Source organism: Giraffa tippelskirchi, chromosome 5, assembly GCF_054371585.1.
Source record: "Giraffa tippelskirchi isolate mGirTip1 chromosome 5, T2T-mGirTip1v1.2.pri, whole genome shotgun sequence".
NCBI lineage: Eukaryota > Metazoa > Chordata > Mammalia > Artiodactyla > Giraffidae > Giraffa > Giraffa tippelskirchi.
This window is the reverse complement of record NC_137279.1, coordinates 815,376-840,959: the sequence shown is the minus strand read 5'-3', so window position 1 is coordinate 840,959 and position 25,584 is coordinate 815,376. Positions and strand designations below refer to the sequence as shown.

Here is a 25,584-nt window from a genome sequence, read left to right as displayed (position 1 = left end):
AGAAAAATCAGAACACAGAACATGGAAAAACTGAAACTGCTCATGATCCTGCCCCTCAGAGAAGCTCCTTATTTTGGGAGGTTTGCTATCAGTTCTCAAACGTACAAACACACATACAGGTTTGTAACTTATCGGGACTTTACCGCATCTACTTTCTTATTCTCTTTTTGCCCGAGTGTCATCGTGCGCGCTCCCCCTGTCCTTGTGCTCCTCAAACATGGGCGGTGCGTAGGGCACCAGAGCTCATCCGGCCATCTGCACGGCTACTGGGAAAGCGGGCAAGCCGGAGCCTGTCTTCAGGCTCCTTCCTGAGCATTGTCACTGCGGGCTGGATTTCAGAGACAGAACATCCGAGTGAACCCGGACCAGCCCCTCCGGGTGTTCCCACGCGCCTGCCGCTGCGGGCACTAGAGGGCGCGCCTGCCGCCGCGGGCACTAGGGGTGGCGCCTGCCTCCGTGGGCACTGGGGGGCGGGCGCAGAGCGCGGCTGCCGGGGCCTGTGAGGGACACTGTCCACCGCCTCCTCCTGCTCGCGCCCAGGGCCTGGGCCTTCAAGCTGAACACAGGTCTGGACTGCACCAGCGGGGAGCTTTGTTCCCTGACATCGAGGGGAGACGGAAGCAGGCTTCTCAGCCGTCAGGAGAGGACGCCGCTGGAAGGAGCCCCCGGGGCCACCCTTGGGGTGGGAGCGGGGAGGGGGCAGGGTGGGGGCGGGCAGGGTTCAGACGGGCGAGCGGCCCCTCAGCCCTCCCTGAGCACAGGGCTCCTCACTGAGAACTGTCTCCTCCTGCTGTGTGACTTCCGAGGGGTGGTCTGCAGAAGTCACTCTGCTCGACAGCAGCCGCGGAAGGGGCTCCCTCCCCGGCCAGCAGTCACCAGGGGAGGCTGCACTCGGAGGGCGCTCCCCTGCGGTCCTCCCCACCCCCAGGCCTTCCCTGCCCCTTGTCTGTTTTGGCCAAAGAACAAGTTTACTCAGAGAAGTGAAAAGTGGAGAGGCAAAGGAAATGGTCCAACAGGACAAGTAATAACAGTTTAGTCCTTAAACAAAGCCAAAGACCTGTAGTTCCTTCTCGAGGGCCATACCCTGCGCGCTGTCTGACAGATACTGAAAGCCCTACCAGGTGGAGAAGTTCACGCCAGGATGACAGCACAGTGGCCAAGCCATAGTAAGCCGCCACGATTCCGAGGACTGGCCTCAAGGAAACGGGAGCAAACCGACCAAGCAGCTGAAGATTAACTGCTCTTAAAACAACAGTGATGATGCTGGGCAGAGCGCTGATGACCAGCTTCAAGATGACTGTCGGAGCTGACGGCGCTGTTTCTGCAGGCAGGCCCCTCCCCCTATAAACGCTCCTGCCTGCTGATCAACAGCCGAGGCAGGTCAGCCTTTGGACACGAGTCTGCTGTCGCCCGACCACCCTGGTTGCCAGCCTCCGAAATACACTTTCCTTTCCACCAGCCTTGCCCCTCGAGCACTGGCTTTTGAGCAGCGGGACCTCACTTTCTGTAGCACCCCTTCCCCAGTCCCTGCCCTCCCCACCCGAGGCGCCCTCTGACCTGGAGCAGGGCTGCACTGGACAGCCGGGTGTGGCCTGGGGTCCTCCATCTCCAGCTGGAGCTCTTCCGGGTCCAGATCATCTGAGGAGAACGGACAGGGGCTCAGACCTGGTCTCGGTATAGGTCAAGCCTGCCCTTTCCCCAGACGCCCACCCCGGAGACATCTGCTGGGCACAGGGCACCCCGGTGGCCCCAGAGAAACGGTTGGTCAGCTCCCCGCTACCCGCCTGTGGTCCTCCACGCCCGAGACCTGCTCCTCTTCCAACTCAGGGAGCACCCACACCCCGGGCAGCTGGGCAGAGTCTGAGGAGGCTGCCCTAACTGTGGGGGCTCTCCATGCTGGCCAGGACTCCATGTCCAGCTGGAGGCACCGCACACGAAGCAGGACAGAGCAGCGAGCTGGATACGCTGCAGGAGGTGGACCAGGGCTGGGCAGCTGGGAGGAGCACTTGGGAAGGGCAAGGTGAGGGGAGGGACGCTGGCCTCAACCCGTGCGGCTGCAGGCACCACGCCACCCTGCGGGCTGACGGCCTCCAACGGCAAAACCAGCAGCGGCGGACGGATCACAGGAGGAGAACCACGGTCCCAATGGACAAGCCCCTGGATCAGAGTCACGTGAGGGGGCGGTGCCCGCATGAACCCGGGGCCGGGCACACGCAGGAGGGGCGGGTGGACAGGACGCCCTGCTCTCAGGGGGTCGTGGCTCCATGCCCTTGCCAGGGCCGCCAGCTCTCATCCTCCAGGCCCGCGCCCGCCGAGGCCTCGTCCTTGCAGCCGTGGCAGCCAGGCACCCTCCGGTGTTGCTGCACAGATGAGGTGAGGACGCTGCCCTGTGTCTCACGGCCAGGGAGCAACAGGGCCAAATTCAAAGCCAGCCGTGCTGGGCCCCAGAGCCCAGACACTGGACATCCCCACCAGGGGCTGGTTTGGGGGGACGGTCGGGGGCTTTATAGGTGCAGGAGGTGGGGGAGCAGCGGCTGGGAGACTGGAGCGGAGAGCCGTGTGCGAAGGGGCGCATCCCTACAGAGATGGCGGACGGACTAGATAATCCTCATGGCCCCTCAATTCTAAGTCTAGGCTCTGCGATTCTGCTAGTCTGAGAAAACAGGGTCAGAAAGGCAAATCCCTTGTTAATCCAAAACACGCTGGATTATTTCCATTGTTCACTCTTGCACTCTCTCTTAAACCAGGGCCTGCAGTCTCCTAGGGGGCGGACATCTCAGGGGCCACAAACTCTTCAAGAATACTGAAGTGATAAATAAATGATGTAAACCATTTTATAGTTTATGAAGGCGAAATCCTCTTTTGAAGTGCTAATTCCTCACTGGAAGAGGTTGTTTTTTTTTTTTCTGGCTGAGTGGCTTGTGGGATCTTAAGTTTCCTAGCCAGGGATTGAAGCCGGGTCCCTGGCAGTGAGAGCTCAGAGTCCTCATCACTGGACCTCGCGGGAACTCCTGAAAGACTCTGTCTTAATAAGAACTTGGTTTCCGGAGTCGGGCTGGGCAAGGTGACGGAGCCAGGTGGCAGCTCCCTCGGGTCTGGGCCAGGCCAGGCAGGCGGCCAGGTCACACCAGTTCCCGCCTCTGGCTCAGGGCTGGCATCCTGCGTGGAGCCTTGCTCCCGCTTCAGGTGGGAGTCGCCCCGGGAGGCCACGGGCTGGGCAGTGCCCACAGCCTGGCGGTCCACCCCTCACCACCTTTCCCACTCTGCAGAGGAGCTCGGGGATGCCTGAATGAAGTGCAGGGGAAGCCGGAGGGTTCCGGCCAAGGTTGGAGGTCACGGTAAAGCGCTAGTAAAGCTCCTCACCAAGGAGGGGCTGTGGCCGTGGCCCGGGTCCTGGCCACTCGGCTCCGCGGACCCTCAGGAAGGGGACCCTGCCCAGCTCCCGCTACCATCCCGATGCCTGTGGTTTTCCAAGACCTCAACCTGGCGGAAGGTTCCACCTGAGAAGGCAGGACCCCCGTGGGCAGACAGCAGACGCTGCACCGCCCTGGGGACACATCTGCTGGGCCAGCGCCGGCCATACACCCACCCGGGAGACTCTGCGCCTCCCACCGCCCACGCTGGCCTCCTGGGCTCCGGGCTGCACGCCTGCGTGTTCACACCTGCGTGTTCCCCTTCTCTGAGCAGGACCCTGGGCGCATCTCCGGTCTCCCCAGTCTGTGGGGTGTGAACACTGCTCCCGTTTTAAGGATGAGAAACAGAGGCTCCAACAGGCCTGGTCTGCGGTGACCCAGCCCGTGAGCCATCTCACCCAGTGAGAACCAGACTGTCTACACTGTGCTGCATGTTCTTCCCCCGCGGTGGGGGTGGTGTAGTCGCTTCAGTCGTGCCTGACGCTTTGTGACCCCACGACTGTAGCCCTCCAGGCTCCTCTGTCCATGGGATTTTCCAGGCAAGAATACTGGAGTGGGTTGTCATTTCCTTTTCCAGGGATCTTGCCGACCCAGGGATCGAACCCGCGTTTCCTGCATTGCAGGCAAATCCCTAACCACTGAGGCCCCAGGGAAGCCTCACCCACGGCTAGACCTGATTTCTCTGCCTTGCTTCTGCACTGACGTGCGGTTAGGAGGGAGCCAGGGCCTTTCCTCCCCCTCCGGATTCCGCCTGTGTTCTGCAGCGGGGTGCTAGCCAGGGAGGCCCTTCTCTCGGCCTTCATCCGAGACCCCAGCCCGCAGGTGGTCCTGCCAGGGCGAGGGGCCACTCCTGCGAGGCCAGAGCACCAGGGCCTCCGAAGTTGCTGGTGAGACTTGCTGGGGGCGGCGCTGACCCCCGGCTGCTCCGTCTGGCTCTGGGAACGGCATGAGGGGACTTTCTCTGGAAGCAGGCTTAATTGAATCGATTTGATGGAAACGCGCTTGGCTGTAGCCGATGGAAAAGGGCTGCCTGCTCTAAGAACGCCCCGCGAGGTGGGAGTGGGAGCCGTGGGGGCGCTGTGCCCACGGGGGTGTGGACGGGCAGGGCTGTGATGGCGGCATGGCCCTGCGCGCCCCAGGGCTGCAGAGGGCTGCCCAGACCTTGGAGACGGGCCCAGACAGAGGCAGTCCCCCCCTGGCCCCATAGCCCTGCCGCTCCCCGCAGCCCGCCCGCCCCCCAGGCCTCCTCCCTGCTGCCCGCGTCCCCGGGTGGGTCACTCACAGCGGCTCTCTGCCCGGTCAGCCAGGGTCTGCCTAGGAGGGTCCTGGGCGTCGGGGGGAGGGTGCTGGGGCCCCCGCGGCTCCGAGGCCGTGAAGAAGCCGGAGCAGCCGCTGTAGGCGCAGCACTGGTAGGCGTACGGCACCTCCAGGGTCCTGGGGCGGGGAGACAGTTGCCTGAGCCAGATCAGGGACTGGGCACCCGCGCCTCCCCTCCGCCCCAAGGGCCCGGCGGGCACCCTCCCAGCTCCTCCCCGCGGCCCGGCTGTGCCTCCTCCCTCAACTCCGGGCCTGGGGGGCTCGGGGCGGAGCAGTGTCCCCCCTTCACCCCGCCCTCCACGAGGCCGACCCCCCGGGGCACGTCAGGGGTGGGCCGGCGCCCCGAGGGAGAGGCCAGACCCCCGCGACTCTGCAGCAGGCACAGCGTGGGCCGCCTGGGCTGTGGGAGGCCTGGGTCCTCAGCACCAGGAAGGACGGGCTGCTGTTTTCTACTCAGAAGCGCCCCGGGCTCGGCCCAGCTGGGCAAGGCGCCTTCCCCTCTTCTTACGTCTGTCCTCGCCAGGGCCCTCCAGGGCTGGGGTTGGGGTAGGGGACGCTACCCAGGGGCTCGGTCTGGGCCAGACTTGGGGCCTGCAGGCTGCTCTCGGGGCGAGGCCCGGGGTGCCCCCGCCCTGGGGCTGGGCAGCCTCACCTCAGTCTGGGGAAGCTGTTCTTGGGGAAGGCCTGGGACAGGTCACGGTTCCCTCCAAGCTTCAGGTGCAGCAGGCCCCCCAGCCCGGCCAGGGGCAGCGTGCTCAGCTGGTTGTCCGTCAGGTCCCTGGGACAGTGGACGTGACCAGTCACTGGTCAGTGGGGAGGCTGGGGCGGGCTGTGCTGCAGGCACGGCCAGCTGCCCAGGTGGAGGGGGCATGGACGCCGGGCAGAGACGGCGGGGCAGTAAGGGCGCTCACCTAGGGCCGCCCACCTGTGGGGCTGCTGGAGGGGGCGCCACGCCACCCCCGCCCTGGGCAGCACAGCTGCTGGGCCCCCCTGACTGCCGTCGGAGCCCCTGGCCCCTCCCCGAGCGTGTCCGCCTGCTGTGCTGGCCCCCGCCCCCTGCACCCTGAGGACCCAGAGGCCAGAGCTGGGAGCAGGACAGAGTGACCGGCCACACAAAGGCGTTCGGCCACCCGTTCTGTTCCAAGGTCAGCTTTGCAGCCAGAAGCGAGGATCCCCACGGCTCCCCCGGAGAAACATGAGAAGAAGCCAGACATCCACACCAGACGGTGTGACCACAGGCCGTGCGGCGTGGAGGCCGCCCCGGGCTGGACAGCAGGGAACCTGGCCCGTCACTGGCTCCCCACAAAGCCAAGGGGGGCGCAGGTCTGCTGAGCCCCAGCAGTCTCATCTTTCAGATAAAGATACTGTCCCCCCACCCCACTGACCAGGGGGACTCAGATACCAACTCCCACTGACCAGGGGGGTGAAGATCCCACCCCCTACTGACCAGGGGGATGAAGATGCCACCCCCCACTGACCAGGGGGATGAAGATGCCGCCCCCACCGACCAGGGGGGTGAAGATCCCGCCCCCTACTGACCAGGCGGGTGCAAATACCGCCCCCCTACTGACCAGGGGTTGCTGAGCAGATAGGCAGGAAGCAGGGTGGGAGTGTGGCCTGGGGCCCAGAGTGCGGGGCCGTGAGCGCTGGGGACCCCAAGCCCCGGCCCCATGAGTGAGGCCCTCCACCTGGGCGCACCTATGTGGTGAGGGCAGGGCTGCAGGGTCTCTGGCGGATGTCCCTGAGGACGCAGTGGAGAACCTGCACTGCCGTGCGTGGCGGCCCCCAGGACCCCTCCCGCGCTGACACACATCCCAGTGCTTGGGGGGACCCCTCTGAGGTCCCAACCCCCACGTTCTGCCCTCCACAGCCTGGGGCCCGAGGCAGCGTGTGCCCTGCAGGCCTCGCAGAGGGGTGCTGCTCAGGCCAGAGCCGGGGCCCCGGATGTGTGCCCCACACCCACAGGCGTCACCCCCCGGGCTGGGCCCTCCCCACCGCGGGCGGCACCCAGGAGGAGAGCCGCGCTCACAGCTTGACCAAGGAGTGCAGGGTCGCGAAGGCCTCAGGGTGGATGGATCGGACGGCGTTCCAGCTCAGGTCCCTGGGGGAGAGAGGGCGTGATGGGAGGGGGTAGACACACGGAGGACCCGTCGTTCTTGCCCTGGGGAGCAGGCGTGCTGGACGCCCCTGGGTGCTGGGGTGCTCACAGGGTGCGGGCGTGCAGGGAGCACCCTACTCACAGTGATCGCAGGGAGGTGAGCTGGTGGAAGGTGTCGGCTCTGACTTCCCAGATGCGGTTGTGCTGGAGGCCGCTAGGGCAGCAAGAGGCCTGCTGAGTCCAGGGCCAAGGGCTTCCTGTCCCCACCCCAGGCACGGGGGGACGGAAGGACCCAGCTGGCAGAAGTCACCAGAATTAAGGGAGCACGGGGCCCTGGCTGCCTTGGGGAAGAGTCAGTCAGAAGACTAAGCTACAAACCATCCCTGTGGCTCCAAGGGAGTGAGTCTCCAGGGCTCCCCGGGGCCTGGCTCCCAGCCCTGCTAACTTCACGCTGCGGGCCCTCCAGACCCTCGTCCAGCAGCAGGACGCTGCCCAAGCCCCTCAGGGCCCAGCGGCAGGCAGAGCCCAGCAGACCGGTGTCAGAGTGGGAGATGGACCCGCCCTGCCTGGCCCCAGGGTGCAGACACGGTGGTCTGCGGGCCCTGCGCTGGGGAAACAGGAGCTTGGAGAGCCTGTGATGGGGTTTTGTCCTCGTGGATCCTGCAGCCCAGGTTCCCTCCTGGACACGAGTGTGCACGTGTGTGTGTGCACGTGTGTGTGTGCTTTTGTGGAAAACGAGAGCCCAGGGCCCCTGCAGGCCCGCAGCCGCTCCCGGTCCAGCCCTAATCGCAGCCACAGTTCATGCTTCTCGAGCCCCGAGGAGCTGCCTGAGACACGATTTGGCGCCAGCTCCGGGGCCACCACCCGCAAGTCCTGCCTGTCCCGGCCCCCGCTGAGTCCCCAGCCCGGGGTGCGGAGGGTCAGCGTGCCTGCCAGCCCCACCCTCAGGCCCTGCCCCTGACTCACATCTCCTCCAGCTTCTGACACCCGCGCAGGCTGGGGAGCCCCTCGATCCGGTTGTGAGACAGCTCCCTGGGGACAGGATGGGCCGGGGGGCGGTGAGGGGAGCCGGCCGCCAGGGACACGGCTGGGCACGCTCCACACTCCACCCGGTTCCTCCGGGACTCCCCTCCTCACTGCAGGGTTGGGGAGGGCCGCTTCATCCACAGAAGGCCTGGGGGACACTGGCAGGGCCTGGGGTCGGGGCGCAGGAGCTGAGGGGGCGCTGAGGCCGCCAGCAAGGCCCGCGTGCTGCCGTGCCAGCTGGCCGAGGCTCAGGCGTGGAGCTGACGCCCTTGGGGATCCCTCGGCAACCCCTCATCCAACTGAGGCACAGGAGGGGACAGGACCCCCAAGGATGGGCTGGACCCCATCTCGAGCCGGGGGCGGTGGTGAGCACCCAGGCCCAGCAGGACCCTCGCTCGTGACCGGACACTGAACCAGCTCCGCGGTCCCGGGAGGGCGCATTTTCCTTCGTGGACTTGGGTAACTTACTAGAACCACTTCAGAGGGACCTAGACCTGCCGGGTGCCTCCCACCCTCCTAAACGTCCCCAGATGATGAGCGTGAGGTCAGGGCCACTGAAGGGGGGTCTGGGCCTAGCCTGGCGGCAAGTGGCAGAGCTGGGCCTCAGCCCTGGCCCGACCGTAAACACCGGGGCCTCTCCCGGAACTGGGAGAGGCAGCCCGGTCACTCTTGGGCAGCTCTCTCAGCCCAAGCTCCCCCACCCACCAGGAAGAGCAGAGAGTGCCCGAGGGGATGATGGAGGCCGGAGGGGCCAGGCTGGGCCACAGCCGCGGGGAGGGCAGGGAGGCACTCACAGGATGCGGAGCCTGGGCAGCTGCTGGCACATCCCCGGGGGCAGCCGCTGGAGCCCCGCGCCGGTCAGTGTCCTGCAAGGACGACAGGCCTGCACCGAGCCGCCTCCGCTCGGGGCCCACGCTATCTGGCGCATGGCGCCGACAGGAGTGGGGGCCTAGGGCGGAGGGCACTACGAGGGACGTGGGCATAGGGGCATAGCAGGGCGGCGGTCCTGCAGCCACCCCTCTCAAGGGGTCCCCATGTCCCCACAGCACAGGGGCTGGACTCTGCAGCCCACACGGGGCCACGGGCAGGCGTGCAGAGAAACCCAGCCCCATGCCCGCGCCCCTGTGCCTGGAGAGCCAGTGGGGAGACCCAGGGATGGGGGGCGGGCTGCGGGCAGGCTGGGCACCGCTGTCCTGAGAACACCTGAGCCAAGGGCATCCTTGGGGAGCACGACGTCCCTCAGGGAAGCTTCCGGCTCTGGGGTCCGCCTGACTGCTCGGCCCCTCTCTCACGGTGAGCAGGGCCCCGCTAAGCTCTGAGCCCCCCATCCCAACGCTACAGGACGTTCCGTGGGAGCCAGGAGGCCAAGGAGGCGGGTGCCACATGGGTCCTCTGTGCTCCTTGGTGGGTTAGCAACTCTGAGAAACCCCAGGATGGGGAGCAGCCCCCTCCCCCAAAACCGCCTGCCCTGCCCCCAGCAGGAGCACTGTGGGCCCCTGGCCAGGCTGGAGCAGACAGCCAGACCTCGGGGAGCCCAGTCTGGAGGCTCTGGGGACCGAGGGTGTGGCGGGGGGCGTCCACTCACAGCATCTCCAGGCTGGTGGTTCCTCTGAGGTCTGGGAACTCCTGGATTTCCGTGGCGCCGTTCAGGGAACTGGGGACAGAACACCAGAGGCCGGAGGGCGCGGTCAGCATCCGGGGGCCCCCCGACCCCCCGCCACTGACCGGAGGGCGAGGTCAGCATCCGGGGGCCCCCCTCAGCATCCGGGGGCCCCCCGCCCCCCCAGCACTGACCGGAGGGCGCAGTCAGCATCCGGGGGCCCCCCGCCACTGACCGGAGGGCGCGGTCAGCATCCGGGGGCCCCCCGACCCCCCGCCACTGACCGGAGGGCGAGGTCAGCATCCGGGGGCCCCTCCAACCTCCCGCCAGCGACCCCAGACATTCCGGCCCTAGAGGAGGCGGACACCCTGGAGGCCAGGTCAGCTCCGTTCAGCCTGGCCCAGGTGAGGCCCATGGGGCCCGCCCCGTTTCAGAGCCGCGGCCTGAGTGCTTCTGGGAAAGTCTTGGCTGCGGGGGCTGCTCCCTGGAGCCGGGCAGTGGGTCTCCCTGAGGGTCACTGCTGGGACCCTCCGCACCGGGCACCCCAGCCCGGGGGCCAGACGGCCCACACGTGACAGGAGTCCGCAGGGCACGTGCTGCTGGGCTGGCACCCAAGGGGGAGGCCCCGGGGCCCAGCGCCAGCCTCCGGGGTGAGGCTGGGGGTACGCGCGAAGGTGGAGCGTGTGCCCCACAGACTCAGGGGCGCCCCCGAGGGAGGCTCTCTGAAGACCTGCACGTGGGGCGGGACTGCCTCTGGGCGCCCGGGAGTCAGGGCTAAGGCTCCGGGGCCACATAAGCAGAACCCCGACCAGGGGATCGGCGAGGGACGGGGGGGGCGCCAACTCACAGGGTGTGCAGCCCAGGCAGGTGCCGGAACGCCGACCGCCCCACGAACTGGATTGGATTGTCATAGAAGTGTCTGCAGGACAGATGAGACCTTCGCTGCCCTCCCAGCTGGGCGAGGCAGGTGTCTGCACCCCACCCCACCCGCCCTGTCGCCCCAGAGACCAGGACCAGCACATGAGGAGCCTCCCCATCCCCCTATCCCGCCAGCCAACCACGCCCTCCCCCAAGAGGAGCAAGGGCTCACATGGTCTGCAGCAGAGGGTTCCCCAGGAAAGCCTTCTCCGGGATGGCCTTGATGTTGTTGTTATGGAAACCCCTGGGGGACAACACAGGCGTCAGGGGGACCCCAGGACACCCTCCAATCGCCAGACAGGAAGGCTGAGGCCAAAGGGACGCAGCCGGGGACCCCCCTCCCGGCTCTGCCACCCTTGGGAAGGAGAGCCAGTGGGCTGGGGGTGGGGTGAGGGGGGAGAGAGGAAGAGGCATGGACCCTGGAGGGCAGAGCCCTGGAGGGTCCCTGGGAGGGCGCGTGGAGGGGGTGCAGAGAGACAGGGGCTCCCCAAGGAGACACGGGCCCCAAAGGGAGGCGGGCTTGGTCTCAAGGCCCTGAGCTGCGGGGCAGACCCACGGAGGTGTGGGCCCCGGGGGGGCTGCTGAGGAGGAGAAACGGCGGGTGGAGCCCCCACCCAGTGCCAGGCTCTGGAAGCTGGGAACGGCGGGTCTGGCGTTGGGGAGAACCGTCCCAAGTCAACTCTGGACTGGGACGCACGGTCCTCTCTGAGCTGCCCCCCGACACCCTCAGTCACTAAACTCTGCCCCCACCAGCGCCCGCCTGTCTGCCGGGTTCGTGCAGGGCCCCGTGTGAGTCCGCTCCTCCTCTGTCTGATCACCCACTTCTCGGCCAGGGCTGCGCCGAGCCCCAAGGGCCGGAGGTTCAAGCCCCATCCTCAGGCCGGCATGGACGGACAGATGGATGGATGCCCAGCCTGCTGCTCCTGCTGCTCCGGCGTGCACACCGCGGTGCCCCAAGCCCTCCGCTGAGCGGTGTCCCTCGTCTGGGGCTCAAGGTCGCTGGCGGCGGGGCAGACCCTGCGTGGCCTGGGGCTCCGGCTCTGGCTCCAAACCCCCGCTGCCTGAACCAGCCGCATGCAGACCCCGGCCCGCTGCCTGGCGGCAGCTCCCCACAGAAGCTGTCCCCTCCCACCCAGCCGCCCCTCTGCCCGCCCCTCCCGTCGGCCTTTCCACCTCGGCTCTCCCTTCCTCATCGCCTCCTGACCCCCACATGCCCTCCAAGGCTGACCTCAGGCCCGTCAGCCTTGCCCTCTGGACACCCAGACCGTCGTCGCTGAGAAGACAGGCCAGGGCTGGACCTACACGCCGGCCCTGAGCCGCCTTGTCCTGCCCCGAGCTCTGTGTCCTCGGGGGCCCGGGCACACCTCCGACCGGCTCACCCCAGCGTGATCTAGCAGGCGCTCTGTGCTGAGCAACCCATCTGAGACTAAGATGGGCGGAGGCTCCTCGCCGCCCCCAGTAATGCGGGCTGAGGAGGGGCCCCAAGGCACAGACGAGGCCACTCCCGGGCCTTGCCAGGCGGGGCCGGCCTCGCTCTCTCAGGCCGGCAGGGCCCAGCTCCGCCGACGACCCAGCCAGAGACGCTCCAGGGCGAGCAATGAGGCCTGTGACCGCTGACCTGGGGCGAGGGGGGTCACGACCTTGGGAGGTGAGGGTGTGGGGTCCCAGGGACACAGAGGACACCCCAGACCCCACAGAGGAGCTTACAGTTCCTGCAGGCGGCCCAGCGTCCGGATGGCCACGGGGAACTCGTGCAGCTGGTTGTAGTTCAGGTCTCTGGAAAGGAGGCGGGTGGTCACTGGGGGCGGCTCCCAGGGGGTCAGGGCCCGGGGACCTCGGCTGAAGGGAGGGCCTGCCTGGCCGCAGATCTGAGGGAACACCTCAGGGTGCCAATACACAGAACCAGCCCCTCAGAAGGGCCCTGGCTGAGAAGAGAGTCTCGGGCCTCGGGGGACAGCGGTGGCTAGGAGCGGCCGGGAGAAGGGGCAGGTTAACACTGCGGCTGCCGGGAGGGGAGGGCCGCTGGATGCCCCCCGGGCCCACCCTGGCCCTGCGCCGTGGCCTCCCCGGGAAGACGCTCACCCACCACGAGCGGGAGCCCGGCCAGCCCGCTGGCCTCCACGGGATGACGGCCTCAAGGAGGGGGCTGCCGATGGCCAGCACCCAGGCCCCCGGCCCCCGGAGCCCGAGTGGATGCCCCGCCGCGGGGCATTGGGCATAGGGGTCTGTGAGAAATCACCAGCGTCGTTCACCCCACGGAGCAGAGCTTTGGGGGACGTCCACGGGGCAGTAACAACGAGACAGCCCGCTTGCCTTTCCTCACGAGACACGCTAACGTCTGACAGAAACATTCCCGCCCAACTGGAATGCAAGTTCTTGAAGACACAAGCTTTGCTGTTTTCTAATCAAAACCCCAGAAGGGCCCTGGCACAGAGCAGGGCCCAGCAGACCTGTCACCTCCACTAGTGAGTCAGGGAAAGGTCCAGACAACGTGCCCAATGGGAGACATGGATGGACAGCCGGGAGGTGCGGCGCCCGGGGTCGCGAGGCAGCAGCCCGCCCTGAGCGGTGCCCTCAGTCTCCTGGGCCAGAAGCCGGGGCGGGTCCCTGGGCCTTACTGCCCGAGCCTCACACACTCCACTGGACGCCCATCCCACGCCCAGACTGCGCGGTCCAGCCCTCTCACCAGCCTCTGGTCAGGAATTTTGCCAGGAACGGCCGGACAGACAGTGGGAAAGACACGTGGTAAAAGGCATGTAAACTAAAAGGCTATTTTTACAGAAAAATGTGGGCGAATAAAAATGGTGCAAATGTCTAAAAGAATTCTGCAAACCACACGCCAAAGAGGTGGCCTGAGTTTTTCCATCTGGAAGTCTACACAGCTTCGAGAACCTGGGTAACTGCCAAGCCCTGCTTCATCTGGGGCCGCGTGGACGCTGCCTCTGGCCTAACTGCCCAGGAACACCCCTGCCATCCCTGTGCCCCCTGAGGAACCAGCTTGGGGCAGTGGGCGTTTGCTACCGGCCCCAGACACACAGACTCCCACCCGGGGGAGTGGGCGGCAGCAAGGTGAATGGGAAGTGCCGTCTAGACAGCGGGAGAGCGCCTGCCGCCGGATGTGGTGGGTCCCGTGAACCCAGGTGTCAGCCTGTGCAGACGAAGCTGCGGGCAGCGGGGGCGCGGGCACCACACGGACAGGCCCCAGACCAGGTGTGGGCACAGGCGGGTCTTCGGGGCAGACAGATGGGTCTGCAGGCTGCACGGGTCATGGCCCTGGACCAGGTGTGGGCGCAGGCTGGGCCTCAGGAGGAGAGCACAGACTGCAGGAGGCCGGTGCGGGGGTGGGGGTGACGGTTAGCAGACGGCACTGTTCCCAGGGGAGGCGGGGGGGGGACGCACACTCTCCGGCCTGGTTTCTGCTTGCTCAACGGTGTCCCCAGACACCCTCGCCAACTCCGAGCCTTCCTCTGAGGGCTCGTGGGCGCTGCTCCCGTTACCCCACATTACGGCAGAAGGAAGGCAGCTGGAGAAGGTTCCAGACCACACCCAGTGTGACCTGGCCACGGCAGGGACCACTCCGTCCCTCAAAATCCACTGTCCCCTGTCTCTGCAGCCACAATGCCAGGTGCCACAGCCACTAGCCCCATCGGCCACATGTGTGTATGACCCGTTTGTAACGTTGAAAGTTTAGTGCTCAGCGTCACGGGCCACACTCCACCTGCCCGGTCACGAGCGCGGCTGCTGGCTGCCGTATCAGCGGCCAGGATGGAACCTTCCCACGGCCACAGGAAGTTCTGTCCCGCATTGCCATCCTCAGTGACAGGAGGCACGGCCAGGATCTCGGGGTTCCCGGCTCGCTGCGGTCAGTGTGGCCACAGGGCTGGTCCTCCCCACAGAACCAGGAGAGCAGGGCTTACAAAGCACCCGGCCTGCCCCCTGGGGCCTCCCCACCCTTCCACCAGCCGGAGGCCAAGTGTCAGAGCCCTGGGCACGGCCAGGCCCCCACGCCACCACGTGGAGGAGGGCCACCTGCCAAGGAGACGTGCCCCCCACCCAGGCAAGGACACGGCCCAGGAATAAACTCCTCTTCTCTCTGAGCCACGCCCTGGGCCTTGGTCTACTGGTGACGGCACTTGGGCCCTGCGCTGACCTGACGTCACACCAGGGCTTGACCTCGAGTCTGGGGCCCACCTGCCCGAGCTGTGCTTGTTCAGCCGCTCAGTTGTGTCCAACTCTCTGCGACCCCATGGACTGCAGCACGCCAGGCTGCCCTGTCTTTCACCATCTCCTGGTCTTTGTTCAAACTCATGTCCACTAAGTCAGTGACGCCATCCAACCATCTCATCCTCTGTCATCCCCTTCTTCTCCTGCCCTCAATCTTCCCCAGCATCAGGGTCTTGTCCACTGAGTCGGCTCTTCGCATCAGGTGGCCAAAGTATTGGAGATTCAGCTTCAGCATCAGTCCTTCCAATGAATATTCAGGGTTGATTTCCTTCAGGATGAACTGGTTTGATCTCCTTGCCATACAAGGGACTCTCAAGAGTCTTCTCCAACATCACAGTTTGAAAGCATCAATTCTTCAGCCTTCAGCCTTCTTTATGGTCCAACTCTCACATCCATACATGACCACTGGAAAAACCATAGCTTTGACTAGACAGACCTTTGTCAGCAAAGTGATCTCTGCTTTTTAATATGCTGTTTAGGTTTGTCATAGCTTTTCCTCCAAGGAGCAACAGTCTTTTAATTTCATGGCTGCAGTTACCATCCACAGTGAGCCCCCCAAAAATAAAGTCTCTAACTGTTTCATTTTTCCCCCTTCTATTTGTCATGAAGTGATGGGACCAGATGCCATGATCTTAGTTTTCTGAATGTTGAGTTTTAAGCCAACTTTTTCACTCTCCTCTTTCACTTTCATCAAGAGGCTCTTTAGTTCTTCTTCACTTTCTGCCATAAGAGTGGTGTCATCTGCATATCTGAGGTTGTTGATATTTCTCCCGGCAATCTTGATTCCAGCTTGTGCTTCATCCAGCCCAGCATTTCTCATGATGTACTCTGCATGTATGTTAAATAAAGAGGGTGACAGTTCACCGCCTTGACGTGCTCCTTTCCCGATTTTCAACCAGTCCATTGTCCTATCTCCGGTTCTGTTGCTTCTTGACCTGCATACAGGTTTCTCGGGAGGCAGGTAAGGTGACCTGGTTTTCCCATCTCTTTAAGAATTTTTCACAGTTTGTTGTGATCCACACAGTCAAAGGCTTTAGTATAGTCAGTGAAGCAAAAGTAGGTGTTTTTTGGGAATTCCCTTGCACTTTCTATGATCCAACAGATGTTGACCATTTGATCTCTGACTCCTCTGCCTTTTCTAAATCCAGCTTGAAGATCTGGAAGTTCTAGGTTCACGTACTATTGAAGCCTAGCTTGAAGAATTTTGAGCATTATTACCAGCCCAAGAGATGTTTCTAAAATAGGAAGCAGAGGCTGTCATCCTTCCAGACGCTTGGAGAAGTCTTCCCACGACTCACAGACCAGCGTTCCGTGCCTTGTGGGCTCCGACCCCTGGAGTGACTTTCAGCTCCATCAGCCATTCCACCCGGCAGAGTCTCCCCTCCCGGGTACAGCTGTGACCACTGGGCCCTCGGCCCGCACCCTTTCCCCACATCTTCAGGGCTCACAGCCCTAGTCACCCTTGGAGTGCTGCCTCCGGAATCCAACCCTGTCCCTGTGGTCAGAACAGTTCTCTCACTGTTCCAGAACTTTTCTGGTGTTTTCTCCAGAAACACGGTCAGGTGAGACAGGAGGAAACGCTGGTGGGGGTGCGTAATGATGAGTAGTAGTGACTGCGTGGTCACGGTTCGAGCTGCTCCACCGTCGCACGTCATTTCATCCCCGCGCCAGCCCTTCAAGGCGGGCGCTGTTATCACCTCTGTTCTGCGAAGAGAAACATGTGCAGAGGGAGGCCACCCCGGATGGCAGCTCGAGGAGAAGATACTCGGACTGCGGCCCTGGGCTTGGGGGTCTAGCACAGGTCTGTCCTGGTTCACACTGCCCTCCTCCTGGTTCATACTGTCTACCCGTGAGACCAGAAGCCTGTTGTCATCAGGAAGCAGACGGGATCCCTTGTGGGCTTCCCGAGGCCCAGGCACGGGCCATGTGTGCGACATCCACCATCAGGGCGACGGTCTGACCGCCTGGGCCCTCGGGCCAGTGGTGACCTGCGGGCTCCTGGGGACGGAGCCTGACTTCCCTGGTGGAAGGCTGATTCCTCTGTAGCAGGTGATTCACAGTTCCTTAAACCTCAGCTGGAAAAGTCCTGCAAGGCTGTGGAGTCCATTCTCTTTAATGGCCTGGAATCAGCCAGAGCCCAGAGCTGTTCTGTCTGCGGCTCTGGGAGCTGGGAGCAGAGGGGAAGGGCTGAGGTTAAAGGGAGCCGGTTCCCAGCGCCAGCCAGAGCTTGGTCTGCAAGTGCAGCTGCCGTGGCTGGTCCTTCCCCTCGTCTGCTCATCCAGCCCAGCCCAACAGGACTGACGGTGTCAGCGAATGTGGCTGGGGACACGCCAGGACTGCCACCCGGGTCTCCTTCCACCCTCCTCCTGGGGCCCACAGAGCCTCACTGTGGGTTCGGAGCAGAGCCGGCAGGATTACCATCACCATCGCCAGGATTGTCCAGCCCCATCATTTTACTGATCAGGAGCTGAGGCTCAGACAGAAGCCGTGGACCTCTGCCCATCAGAGCAGGACCCGGAAGCTGGCCCTGCTCTCGTCTCTGGGCTAACACGTCTCTGAGCTCCCCAGAGTGCGTCCCGCTGGGCTCCAGGAAGTGGGGCCACGGCCAGGCTTTATGGAGACTGGGAGAGAGGGTGAGCAGAAGGGGTTCGGCTTCCCCAGCTGCTCGCAAGCAGGTCAAGGTAGGGGACTGGGCTGGAGACCGGGTCTTCTGTGCTTTTTCGCCTTTGGAGCAGGTGGAAGAGTTCTGATCGTCGGGGACCAGCACCATCACCTGGGCCAGGCGCTGACCTCTGCTCGGCTTGCTCCTCATCCACTCCTCAGGGGACACCCACTGCACGAGGCGCCCTGCTCACCTGGCCCAGAGCGCGTATAGAGGGGTTCTCTCCCGCTCCCTCTTCCTGGAAACGAGGCTCCGGAGCGGAGGACAGACCCACAGGTTGGTCTCCACTCTCCCCAGCCATCAAGAGGTTAGCATCATTAACTGGGCTTCCGCTGACACTTTTACTCTCAAGGCTAATGTTAATCGCCAGATGACTGACAACGGCGCGTGGGGGAACGGGGGGCGCCCCGACGTTTCTGAGGCTGTAAACCCCGAGCCCCCTCCGTCCCCCATGGCCAGGATGTGGGGCGGCCACATGCGACGAGCGCGAGCGCGTCTGCGTTGCTGAGCCCGAGCCGGGAGCCAGCTAACTTCAGGACTAACCGCGCGGCATTCCCGCCTAGCAGCCCGCCTGCCAGGCCACCCATCAGCACAGGCAGCAACTGGCAAATCCTCCTCCGTTTCTACTGGGAGGGACATGCCCTTCCGCCTCCTCCACCTCTGCCGTCTTCTTTGCCAGAAAGAAACCGCAGACGGTCCCTGACGGGGTGGCACTGTCCCAACACCGAGGGCCCGTGCTGCCCTGCCCTCAGGAGGTCCCAGAGAAGCCTCGATGGGGAGAGAGGGAGAGAACGCCCAGCAAGCCCGGGGTCATCCCTGGGGCACTGGGCGCCGGGGCTCCACCTCTGCCTGACGCCTGCGTGGCAGCCGCTGGCGGGCTCGGTCTCCGCCTCCTCCCCCTTCTCCCCCTTCCCCGTCCTCTCGGGCTGCACCCCGCCCGCCAGAGACCACCCGTGGGCAACAAGTCACGCTCGCCTCTGGCTCCTCCCAGGTTCTCTGAATCAAGGTTTGTAGTCTCTTCACATTGTCACCACCTCACCCAGAAAAGCCCCTGGTGCTCTGAGACGTGATGCTCAGAGAAGGACCCGGTCCTGTAGGTGAAGGCGGGTCCCCGCGGCAGCACCCCTCAGCTGGACCACCGGGATGCTGGGCCATCCATGCAGGTCACCAGAAGGCTCCAAGGTGCTCCTGGTCACAGCAGAACGCAGCGGCCTGAAGCAGGGGCCCCGAGGCCTGGGCCGCAGGGCGTGTGGGAGGGGATCCCGAGTTGGGCAGGGCCAAGGGACCACGCAGTGGGGGTCTCTCCAAGCTAGAGAGCATGACGGGGGATCAGGGCCACTTCCCGGGCTGTGGATATTTAAGTCTGGTTCTGGCCTCAGAGCCTCGTAGTCTCTGTGGCGAGGGTTCCGTCTTTCTGGTTCATAAATGTCCCCTGAGGCTGCAGCAGGGGCCTGGCACACACTAGACACGCAGCAGCGTTCACGGAGCCGGGGGACTGGAGAAAAAGGAGAGGCGGCGGTCCCCGCCTCCCTCCCGTGGGCACTGGGGCCAGACCTCAGCCCCCCAGCCCCCTCTCCACGGCGTCCTCGGGAACCTGCTGCCCAGTGGTCTACAGGCCCTCCCTCAACCACCTCCCAGCCCACTGCGGACCAGAGACCAGGGCCTGGGATGCAGGACGCCGGGGCCCGCAGGCTGGCAGGGGAGCAGTGATGAGCACGGTGGCCAAGGCCGCCCCAGAGCGAGCAGGGAGGGGCTGCCTGCCGCGGAGAAGAATCAGCCGCCGTCCTGGGAGGGACACGGGCGGACGCGTCAGGGGCTCAGCTTCCTGCCTGTGAGGAGTCATTAGTGGCTCTGGGGAAAAGCCAGAGGAAAAATGTTTTGTATGGAACAATAAATTCTTCCATGAGCCACAAAACCCCATCAATTTGCAGCTAATAAACCCACAAATGTAGGTGATTAGGGACTGGCGAGGGAGGGGCTCCTCAGTGCTCCCACGGTGGGTCTCAGGCGGCTGCGGGCTGACGCTGGACCAGAGGCAGGGCAACCCGGGCGCCAGCCAGCAGGCAGCGGGGCGGACTGATGGGTGCCAGACCGCAGGCAGAGGGGTGGACTGAACTGCAGCCATAAAAGACAAGTCCAAGTCCTGACCTGGGAACCCGTGACCTTATTCGGAGGAAGGGTCTTTGTAGATACAAGTAAGATATGGACCTTCAGGTATGACCTAAATCAACTCCCTTATGATTATACAGTGGAAGTGAGAAATTGATTTAAGGGACTAGATCTGATAGACAGAGTGCCTGATGAACTATGGACAGAGGTTCGTGACATTGTACAGGAGACAGGGATCAAGACCATCCCCATGGAAAAGAAGTGCAACAAAGCAAAATGGCTGTCTGAGGAGGCCTTACAAATAGCTGTGAAAAGAAGAGAAGCGAAAAGCAAAGGAGAAAAGGAAAGATATTCCTATCTGAATGCAGAATTCCAAAGAAGAGCAAGGAGAGATAAGAAAGCCTTCCTCAGTGATCAATGCAAAGAAATAGAGGAAAACAACAGAATGGGAAAGACTAGAGATCTCTTCAAGAAAATTAGAGATACCAAGGGAACATTTCATGCAAAGATGGGCTCGATAAAGGACAGAAATGGTATGGACCTAACAGAAGCAGAAGATATTAAGAAGAGGTGGCAAGAATACCCAGAAGAACTGTACAAAAAAGATCTTCACAACCCAGATAATCACGATGGTGTGATCATTCACCTAGAGCCAGACATCCTGGAATGTGAAGTCAAGTGGGCCTTAGAAAGCATCACTACGAACAAAGCTAGTGGAGGTGATGGAATTCCAGATGAGCTATCTCAAATCCTCAAAGGTGATGCTGTGAAAGTGCTGCACTCAATATGCCAGCAAATTTGGAAAACTCAGCAGTGGCCACAGGACTGGAGAAGGTCAGTTTTCATTCCAATCTCAAAGAAAGGCAATGCCAATGAATGCTCAAACTACCGCACAATTGCACTCATTTCACACGCTAGTAAAGTAATGCTCAAAATTCTCCAAGCCAGGCTTCAGCAATACGTGAACCATGAACTTCCAGATGTTCAAGTTGGTTTTAGAAAAGGCAGAGGAACCAGAGATCAAATTGCCAACATCCGCTGGATCATGGAAAAAGCAAGAGAGTTCCAGAAAAACATCTATTTCTGCTTTATTGACTATGCCAAAGCCTTTGACTGTGTGGATCACAATAAACTGAGGAAAATTCTGAAAGAGATGAGAATACCAGACCACCTCACCTGCCTCTTGAGAAACCTGCATGCAGGTCAGGAAGCAACAGTCAGAACTGGACATGGAACAACAGACTGGTTCCAAACAGGAAAAGGAGTACGTCAAGGCTGTATATTGTCACCCTGCTTATTTAACTTATATGCAGAGTACATCATGAGAAACGCTGGGCTGGAAGAAGCACAAGCTGGAATCAAGATTGCTGTGAGAAATATCAATAACCTCAGATATGCAGATGACACCACCCTTATGGCAGAAAGTGAAGAGGAACTAAAAAGCCTCTTGATGAAAGTGCGAGAGGAGAGTGAAAAAGTTGGCTTAAAGCTCAACATTCAGAAAACTAAGATCACAGCATCTGGTCCCATCACTTCATGGGAAATAGATGGGGAAAACAGTGGGAACAGTGTCAGACTTTATTTTTCTGGGCTCCAAAATCACTGCAGATGGTGATTGCAGCCATGAAATTAAAAGACGCTTAGTCCTTGGAAGGAAAGTTATGACCAACCTAGACAGCATATTAAAAAGCAGAGACATTACTTTGCCAACAAAGGTCCGTCTAGTCAAGGCTATGGTTTTTCCAGTAGTCATGTATGGATGTGAAAGTTGGACTGTGAAGAAAGCTGAGCGCCGAAGAATTGATGCTTTTGAACTGTGGTGTTGGAGAAGACTCTTGAGAGTCCCTTGGACTTCAAGAAGATTCAACCAGTCCATCCTAAAGGAGATCAGTCCTGGGTGTTCATTGGAAGGACTGATGTTGAAGCTGACTCTCCAATACTTTGGCCACCTGATGCAAGGAACTGACTCATTGGAAAAGATCCCGATGCTGGAAGGATTGGGGGCAGGAGGAGAAGGGGACGACAGAGGATGAGATGGCTGGATGGCATCACTGACTCAATGGACATGAGTTTGGGTAAACTCCGGGGGACAGGGAGGCCTGGCGTGCTGCGATTCATGGGGTCGCAAAGAGTCGGACATGACTGAGCGCGACTGAACTGAACTGAACTGGGCCTTCTCAAGAGCGCTGGCTTATCAGGGAGGGCAGCAGAGCCAACAACAAGGTCCTCCCCCAAAGAGGAGCCCCAGAGACGCCTTGTGAAGCGGACGCAGAGACTGGAGGGAACGCCCACCAGCCCGGAGACCTGAGACCTCGGCAGCTGCCAGACCTGAGGGGCTCCTGCGGATTCCACCGCAGGTCCCTCAGAGGAACCACCCCCCACCCTGACTCCGGACCTCCCGCTCCCAGAGCTGTGGGGGAACACAATTCTGGATTTTTTTTAAGCCACAAAGTTTGTGTAATTTGTTACAGCAGCCACAGAAAACTAGTAAGTGGCTGTGCCCAACCTGCTGGGGATCCCTGTGCAGCCCACAGAGGAGGTGACCCTGGCTCGGGCGCAGGGAACACTCTCCCTGCCTTCTGACTCAATGCAGGAGGGAAGTGGGGAGGAGGGAGGAGGTAACAGTAATGGAGGACTGGGGAGACTGGCGCGTTACCCTCCATCTGGCACCCCAGGGACAGGAGGCTGAAGCAGTCAGCGTAAGTCGGCACCAGCGTTCCAGGCTCTGGAATTGCAGATCATCTCCCCCACCTCTGTCTGTGGGCCTGAGGCTACCGCAAGCCCAGGAGACTTGCACGTGGCCCACGCCGACAGCACAGCCAGGTCTGGACCCTGGAAGAACCTCCGCGGAAAGCCGCCCGGGGGCTGTCCCTGGTCAAGGCTGACTGTCGGGCCCACAACGGGGAGGTTCAGTTCAGTTCAGTCGCTCAGTCGTGTCCGACTCTTTGTGACCCCATGAATCGCAGCACACCAGGCCTCCCAGTCCATCACCAACTCCCGGAGTCTACCCAAACCCATGTCCATCGAGTCAGTGATGCTATCCAACCATCTCATCGTCTGTCGTCCCCTTCTCCTCCCGCCTTCAATCTTTCCCAGCATCAGGGTCTTTTCAAATGAGTCAGCTCTTCTCATGAGGTGGCCAAAGTATTGCAGTTACAGCTTCAACATCGGTCCTTCCAATGAACACCCAGGGCTGATTTCCTTTAGGATGGACTGGTTGGATCTCCTTGCAGTCCAAGGGACTCTCGAGTCTTCTCCAACACCACAGTTCAAAGCATCAATTCTCCCGGGGGGCTTGGCTCAGTCCCTTTTCCTTCTCCCCGGGTGCCTGGCAAGTCCAGGGACTGGTCTGAGCTCAGGGACCCGGCACTGAATAGAGTGACGCGTCAGGAAGCCAGAGGCTTGGGGTCTACTGTCACTTACAAACTAGAGAACCTTGGGCAACTTGCCCCGAATCTCTGGGTGGGTCTGGTCTGGAAACTGGAGGTGCGGTACTCCAGGGTCCTCTGACCCCGGATCTCCCGAGGAGCCGGCACCCTCACTGTGGGAGCAGAAAGGAGGTGTGAGCGCAGGCGGCGTCTGTGCCTGCTGCCTGCAGCCGGGCTTCCCTCAGGGAGCCAGGAGCCAGTTCCCACAGCGCGGCCCGTGCACCCAGACTCCCCGAGCAGGCCGGGCCTGCGCCCCCGGCCGCAGTGTGCGGGCTTGGTCCTGCAGCAGGAAGGTGGGCACGGCAGCCCCGGCCCAACCCCGCCCCGCTCCTCCGTGTGCTGCTCTTCTGGCATAAAAGAGAGGGCGTGTGCCTTCCCCTCACTCGTGCAGGGGAGGGAATCCAGGGCCCACAGGGCGGGGGGCTCCTGCTCTGGTGCCCCAGCTGGCAGAGGGAGACCCGGGGGGGCAGTGGAACCCAGGCTGTCTGGCCTCCAGAGCAGAGGTCACAACATAAGCAAGTTGGTCATGGGGCCCCCATGCAGTGCAGAAGCCATGCGGCCTGCTGTGTGTGTGTGCGTGTGTGCGCGCATGCGTGTGCATGTGCGTGCGTGTGTGCGCGCGTGTGTGTGCGCGTGTGTGTGTGTGTGTGTGCTGGAGCCATGCGGCCTGCTCTGTGTGTGTGTGTCTGTGTCTGTGTGTCTGTGTGTGTGTCTGTGTGTGTGTGTGTCTCGGCACCTGGCCCTCCTCCCCAGCTGGAAGAGCTGGCGGCCGCTCTCTCTATGGAGAGGAGCCCACAGCTCAAGCCAGGAGGCTGTGGTGAGAGGGTCTAGGTGGCAGAGCCTCACCCCTGCAGAGAGCCGTGCACAGAAGCTCCAGGGTGACCGCACGGCTGCAGAGCGGGCCAGCGACGCAACAGTTCAAGGTCTGACTTCCTCTCCTCCCGCTTCCAATCTCCCACCCCCACTCCCCACGTCTGGTGGTCCAGCCAGCTCCCCAGCAAGCGCTCTGGGCAATAGAGGACAAGAACACACCCTCCTTTTCAATGGGAGATCAAAAGTTGGAAGAACTCAGTCCTCAGGGGTGGGGCGGGAGGGTGTTGAGATCACGGTTGGGGTGGGGTGCAGGAGCGCCGGTCCCCACGGGGGCGCCAGCTCCGTCAGAGCCCCCCACGGCTCTCCAATCCACGCGCCACCTGGCAGGTCGGTGTCACTGCGGGTGAGACACTGCAGACCGGACCCCACAGCCGGAAGCCGGGTGCTACCCCCAGACAGGCCGAGGCCAGGCCGCAGGCTTTGCTGCAGGCGGTCCTGCCCCTGCAGCAGGTCCCTCGGCCTGGGCCGTGCCCTCTGCAGCACGGGCGCAGGCCCTGGGTCTGCAGCGGGCGGGGCTCTGCTGCAGATGAAAGGCAGGCAGGCGCTGCCCGTGGCTCTGAAGCCCAGCCAGACCCAACACCCCGCGCTGCCATCCGGGCTCGTTGAGAAAGAACCAGGCAGCCGCCCCAACGGTGAAGAAATCGCCCCTAGCTGGCTTTCGAGAGGTGCCAACCCACACCCAGCATTGCCCCCTCCCCAACCGGCTTCCCAGCAGAGCTCCCTGCCCCTCCTGCGGCAAGGCAGACACGGGCCTCCCCTGATGCAGGCGCCTCACAGGTCCAAGCCTGCCCTGCGCTCTGCGTCCCCAAGGGAGGGGGCTTCGGCCAAGGTCTTCAGGGCTGCTGGCTGCCCCCACCGCCCCGGGCACACAGCAGGCAGTTCACACGGGGCCCAGAGACCGGGGACCAGCTGGCGACCTGGGCATGTTTTCTTGGTCAACCCCCGAGGTCTGCTCTGCCCCGTGGACAGTAAGTCCAGGACCAGCTCTCCAGATGCCCACGGCCCAGCACAGAGACCAAGGGGCCTAGACGGTGCTGGTCAACTGTCCAGCTGCCCCTGATGGCTGGCCTGGAAAGGCCGGCTCTCCTGACCCCAGGCTGGGGCACCGGCCCTCCAGGGAGCCATGGGGTGGAGAGACCGCAGGGGAGGCGCCGAGGGCTGGGCAGCTCTGAGCGGAGCTGCGCCAGGACGTGATGTGGGGTCACGCGGCCTTTCCAGACCCCACAGCTCGGGCGCCAGCCTTTCCCGGCGGACGCCCCTGTCAGCAGCGCCCTCCCACGGGGACGCCTCCCCAAGCCTCCATCTCCAGGCTCAGGGCCCTCACTATTCTCACTTCTCCTCAAAGCCCCACGTTCTCCTCGGGTCTCATGGGCTTTAGTCTCTCTGTGGGTGCAGACCCTCCCCCGAGAAGAGGGGGGCGCCCTCTGAGAGGGACCCTCCAGGGAAAGGCCCCCCGTCGGGACTCGGGCCCCTCACCAGCACTCACAGGGTCTCCAGGTTGTGCAGCCCCTCGAAGCTGTGAGTCCCCAGATGCTGGATGCGGTTGTTATGGAGATGCCTGTGTGGGAGGAGAGGCACGTCAGGGGCTGGACCCAGGGCCGCGTGGCGGGGGGCAGGGGGCAGACACCCTAAAGCGTGAAGAGCCACCCCAGCAGCGCAGCCCGCGTCTCCAGGGACAAATCAGGCCGGCGTGGACTTCCAAAGCCAAGTCTTCAAGGCTGGAGTGACCGTGGGCTATACGGTTTCCACTTCCTATCAAAGCAAACAGCCAGAGGCATGGCTTTGGGCGGGGGGTGGTGAGTCTGGGAGAGACCCCCATGGTCAAGAGCGAATTGAAAGTAAACAACAGCATGTTCCCCCAACGCCCAATGGAAAGAGCGCAAGTTTTAACGCAGAGACAGTCCCCCACCCCAGCC

At 62.7% G+C, this 25,584-nt stretch overlaps 1 protein-coding gene across 3 annotated transcripts in view; it reads right to left on the bottom strand.

Annotated features, from left to right (window-relative positions):
- Positions 1–25,584, bottom strand: part of LGR6 (leucine rich repeat containing G protein-coupled receptor 6) — a 70,873-nt gene that overhangs the window by 1,987 nt on the left and 43,302 nt on the right. For 2 of the 3 annotated variants that reach the window (XM_081487323.1, XM_081487322.1), the window contains 12 exons: positions 25,155–25,226; positions 12,080–12,148; positions 10,545–10,616; positions 10,302–10,373; positions 9,440–9,508; positions 8,649–8,720; positions 7,795–7,860; positions 6,971–7,042; positions 6,760–6,831; positions 5,383–5,508; positions 4,696–4,847; positions 1,558–1,638 (listed from right to left, as the gene is read on the bottom strand). In XM_081487323.1, the coding sequence (XP_081343449.1) occupies positions 1,558–1,638; positions 4,696–4,847; positions 5,383–5,508; positions 6,760–6,831; positions 6,971–7,042; positions 7,795–7,860; positions 8,649–8,720; positions 9,440–9,508; positions 10,302–10,373; positions 10,545–10,616; positions 12,080–12,148; positions 25,155–25,226 (995 nt within the window). The remainder of the gene's footprint in view (positions 1–1,557; positions 1,639–4,695; positions 4,848–5,382; positions 5,509–6,759; positions 6,832–6,970; positions 7,043–7,794; positions 7,861–8,648; positions 8,721–9,439; positions 9,509–10,301; positions 10,374–10,544; positions 10,617–12,079; positions 12,149–25,154; positions 25,227–25,584) is intronic. The other variant, XM_081487325.1, reaches the window with a different exon arrangement.